Here is a 4,219-nt window from a genome sequence, read left to right on the forward strand (position 1 = left end):
TCAAAAATCCGCCTGCCTCTGCCTCCCAAGTGCTGGGATTAAAGGCGTGCGCCACCACCGCCCAGCCAATGTTCTTAAATATTAAATTAACTTGAATAATGAATTAACTCGAATATAAATTGACATCACATTCACGTTTACCTTTCTATAGAGGCTAGCATACCAGGACTGACATGCCGACATTGTGGAGTAGTGCTTCTCAATGGTGATATAACTGATGATGGAGATGTTGGATTCCTGTCCATATCTAGCAGAAAATCATCATCTTGACTGTATTGAAAACTTGGCAACTAGAAAACAAATATTTTCACCAAGTTCTCAAATTTTTCTCATCATAAAATAATTTTGTGTATTAGGTAGTTTTCCTCTATAAATTTTTTCAAGTTTTATAATTAAAACTAAAAGAATTAACACAGAATACACTACAAAAACAATTTTCTCTTGTACAAAATAAAGACAGTTACACCTATTTCTAAAGGCTGTGGAGAACAGAGGTAGCCAGGAGTTTTCTAAATATGTTAAAAGCTTTTAGTCTTTATGATCCATATAGTCTCAATTATTCAAGTCTGTTACTGATGTACGAAGGCTGTAATATACAATACAAAAGCAAATGAGTATGGTTATGTTCTACTAAAGCTTTGTTTATAAAAACAGGTGAAAGGGCAACCAAGACAGCACAGCCATGTGTGAAGGTAAATGACCTGCACCCAGGAAAAGGTTAAACTCACTGAGAAGTGGTGGAGACAGAATGGAGGCCAGCACATGTAATCACTAAGATACATATTGTACTGGCTGGTTTTGTATGCCAACTTGACAGAAGCTAGAGTTACACAGAAAAAGGAACATCCCTTGAGGAAATGTCTCCATGAGATCCAGCTGTGGGTCATTTTCTCAATTACTGATGAGGGTGGGAGGGCCCATTGTAGGTGGTGCCATCCTTGGGCTGGTAGTCCTGGGTTTTATAAGAAAGCAGGCTAAGCAAGCCAGGGGAAGCAAGCCAGTAAAGTTACAACTATCCATGGCCTCTGCATCAGCTCCTGCTTCATGACCTGCTTGAGTTCCAGTCCTGACTTTGGTGATGAATAGCAACGTGGAAGTGTAAGCTGAATAAACCCTTTCCTCCCCAACTTGCTTCTTGGTCATGATGTTCTGTGCAGGAATAGAAACCCTGACTAAGACACATCCCTAGCTTTACAGGTTGGCTATAGATCTGCAATTTTGCTTAATTTCTTCAGTTTGGGGGACTCTTTCTACATATAAAATCAGCACTCATCCAATCTAGTATTATGTCACTTCTTCATGAGAATTATGCAGACTAATTATATTTGTTGCAGGATATGTGGTCACACTGTGAACCCTGACATTGTGTTGTTTACTGGAAAAGCCTGTGTCTAGTCATGGTGTGGCTCAGCCCTAGCACACACCTTTACTCCAGTCTTTCTGCTTACTGTAAACAGGATTAAATAATGTCAAGCATAGGTAAAGAGGCAGAGCAAACACAAACAACCAGGTGACAGAGAATGAACTTGGAGTGAGAGGAAGTCAGGAGGACAGAGAGATGCACAGGAAGGAGAAAGGAGGAACAGTCAGTTTGAGGGGTTTTTGAAAAGGCAAGGAGGAGAGCTGCTTTTCCTTTTGGGACATACACAGGGAAGAAAGCCAGTTGGGTGCTGTCTCTGTCTCTCCGAGCTACTGAATCTTTATTAGTAGAATTGAAGAATTGAACATTTGAGATTTTGTTTAAAACAACATTTATCACACAGATCCCAAAGCACAAAAAAAAAAAAAAAATCACTTTGTTATATGGGAAACTTTTAAGCTATCAGAGCTGAACTACCAGTCTCATGTTTGGCACTGTCTAGCTGCTGTAGCAACAGTGGCACTGTTGGCCTATTTGGGATCATGAGGATGACATCTGTGAGCACGAGGGATGGAAGTACAGAGGCCTCTGTCCCCTAGAGCTGTATGCATTCCAACTTTGGTCTCTTAATGTTCATCTTGTAAAACTCTAGGCTTTCACTTCTGGGCATATACCCAGAAGATGCTCCAACATGTAGTAAGGGCACATACTCCACTATGTTCATAGCAGTCTTATTTATAATAGCCAGAAGCTGGAAAGAACCCAGATGTCCCTCAACAGAGGAATGGATACAGAAAATGTGGTACATTTACACAATGGAGTACTACTCAGCTATTAAAAACAATGAATTTGTTAGGGTTAGGGTTAGGGGTTAGGGGTTAGGAGTTAGGGTTAGGCAAATGGATGGATCTGGAGAATATCATCCTGAGTGAGGTAGCCCAATCACAAAAGAACACACATGGTATGTACTCTCTGATAAGTGGATATTAGCACAGAAGCTCAGAATATCCAAATTACAATCCACAAACCATAAGAAGCTCAAGAAGAAAGCCCAAAATGAGGATGCTTCGTTCCTTCTTAGGGGGAACAAAATACCCATGGAAGGAGTTGAAGAGTCTAACTATGGAGCAGAGACTGAAGGAAGGACAATCCAGAGACTGCCCCACCTGGGAATCCTTCCCATATTCAATCATCAAATCCAGACACTGTTGTGGATGCCAGCAAGTGCTGGCTGACAGGAGCCTGATATAGTTCTCTCCTGAGAGGTTCTGCCAGTGCCTGACTAATACAGAAGTAGAGGCTCACAGCCATCCATTGGACTGAGTACAGGGTCCCCAGTGAAGGAGCTAGAGAAAGGTCCCAAGGAACTAAAGGAGTTTGCAGCCCCTTAGGAGGAACAACAATATGAACTAACAAGTACCCTCAGAGCTCCCAGGGACTAAACCACCAACCAAAGCGAGAGAGGGTGGCTTGGTGAGCAGGGGGAAGGGGAAGGGAATATTTTTTTTTCTGGAGAGGAAACTGGGATATTTGAAATGTAAATAAAGAAAATATCTAATAAAAAAGAAAAAGTCTAGGTTTTCAAAGTACACCTTGCTACCAGTTGCGCTGCTTATTTTTTGTGAAAGAAAAGTGATGTCATGCATCTTCTAATGTCATTGGTCCACTTCTTTCTTTTTTTTTTTTTAGGTTATAACAGTATTCTCTTTGAAACACAAGAGCTGACTAGAAACTCTTAAGAATGGCATATTATCAGCAGATATCTTCATATTTTTTGTTCATGTTTAGAAAGACTACAGATCCTAGATTTTCTTATTAGTGATATCTAACAATATATAAATACGCAGATTTCGTGCATTCAGCAATCTTACCCGTATTCTCTGTTTCTGCAAGGGTGTTGCAGTAAAAAAGTCATCATGGTTGTCTTTTGGCAAGTGTTCTAGGCAATCCCTCATTTGTCGTTTCCTTTTAAGTGTTCCCTCTCTGGCAGTTATTTTAATAGTCTTCGCATCAGCACTATCTTCCTCACCTAAGAATCAAGAAAGCATTTTGATAACAATTTGGTCATTTATGTTACCTGCTTTATAAAACTAAAAGCTTCACTTGTTTCCTATGGAACAAATAATTTTTTAAATACATTTTTTTAAGATTTATTTAAGGGTGGTGGTGGCACACGCCTTTAATCCCAGCACTTGGGAGGCAGAGGCAGGTGGATTTCTGAGTTCGAGGCCAGCCTGGTCTACAGAGTGAGTTCCAGGACAGCCAGAGCTATACAGAGAAACACTGTCTCGAAAAACCAAAAAAAAAAAGAAGTTAAGCCTAAAGGACTGTGTACAGCGACTCTGGGGCTGAAAAGGTGCTGCGTGCTGCGGTAGAGAGACGTCTGAGCCGGCAGGAAGTGGTCATCCTAGACTCCATCAACTACATCAAGGGGTTCCGCTACGAGCTGTACTGCCTAGCACGGGCCGTGCGCAAGCTGCTCTGCTTGGTTTACTGCGCTCTGCTTGGTTTACTGCGTAAGGCCGAGCTGGCCGAGCCGCGGGCTTCCGGTGGCTGGCGCCTCAGAGAACCTGGACCCGGCTGTCAGTGTGAGCTGGAGGCCGCGCGCCCAGACCGGCGAGCAGCCTCGGATGGCCGGCGCTGTGGAGGAACAGCGTGCCTCCAGCCCCGTAGCAAATGGGGGAGTCCCGGCTGCTGTCCCCAAGGAACCGGTTCCAGAGGAAATCCTGCCATCGAATCCTCCAGCTGTAATGACTCCGGAGTCCGAGAAATTTGAGGCTCCCGACTCTCAGAACCGCTGGGATCGACCCTTGTTCACCGTGGTGGGTTTAGAAGAGCCATTGCCCCTGGCAGAGATCC

At 43.1% G+C, this 4,219-nt stretch overlaps 1 protein-coding gene across 6 annotated transcripts in view; it reads right to left on the minus strand.

Annotated features, from left to right (window-relative positions):
• Positions 1-4,219, minus strand: part of Mis18bp1 (MIS18 binding protein 1) — a 64,728-nt gene that overhangs the window by 7,295 nt on the left and 53,214 nt on the right. For all 6 annotated transcript variants that reach the window (XM_031355767.1, XM_031355765.1, XM_031355764.1 and 3 more), the window contains 2 exons: positions 3,232-3,389; positions 142-290 (listed from right to left, as the gene is read on the minus strand). In XM_031355767.1, coding sequence (XP_031211627.1) covers positions 142-290; positions 3,232-3,389 — 307 coding nt within the window. The remainder of the gene's footprint in view (positions 1-141; positions 291-3,231; positions 3,390-4,219) is intronic.

Source organism: Mastomys coucha, unplaced genomic scaffold, assembly GCF_008632895.1.
Source record: "Mastomys coucha isolate ucsf_1 unplaced genomic scaffold, UCSF_Mcou_1 pScaffold6, whole genome shotgun sequence".
NCBI lineage: Eukaryota > Metazoa > Chordata > Mammalia > Rodentia > Muridae > Mastomys > Mastomys coucha.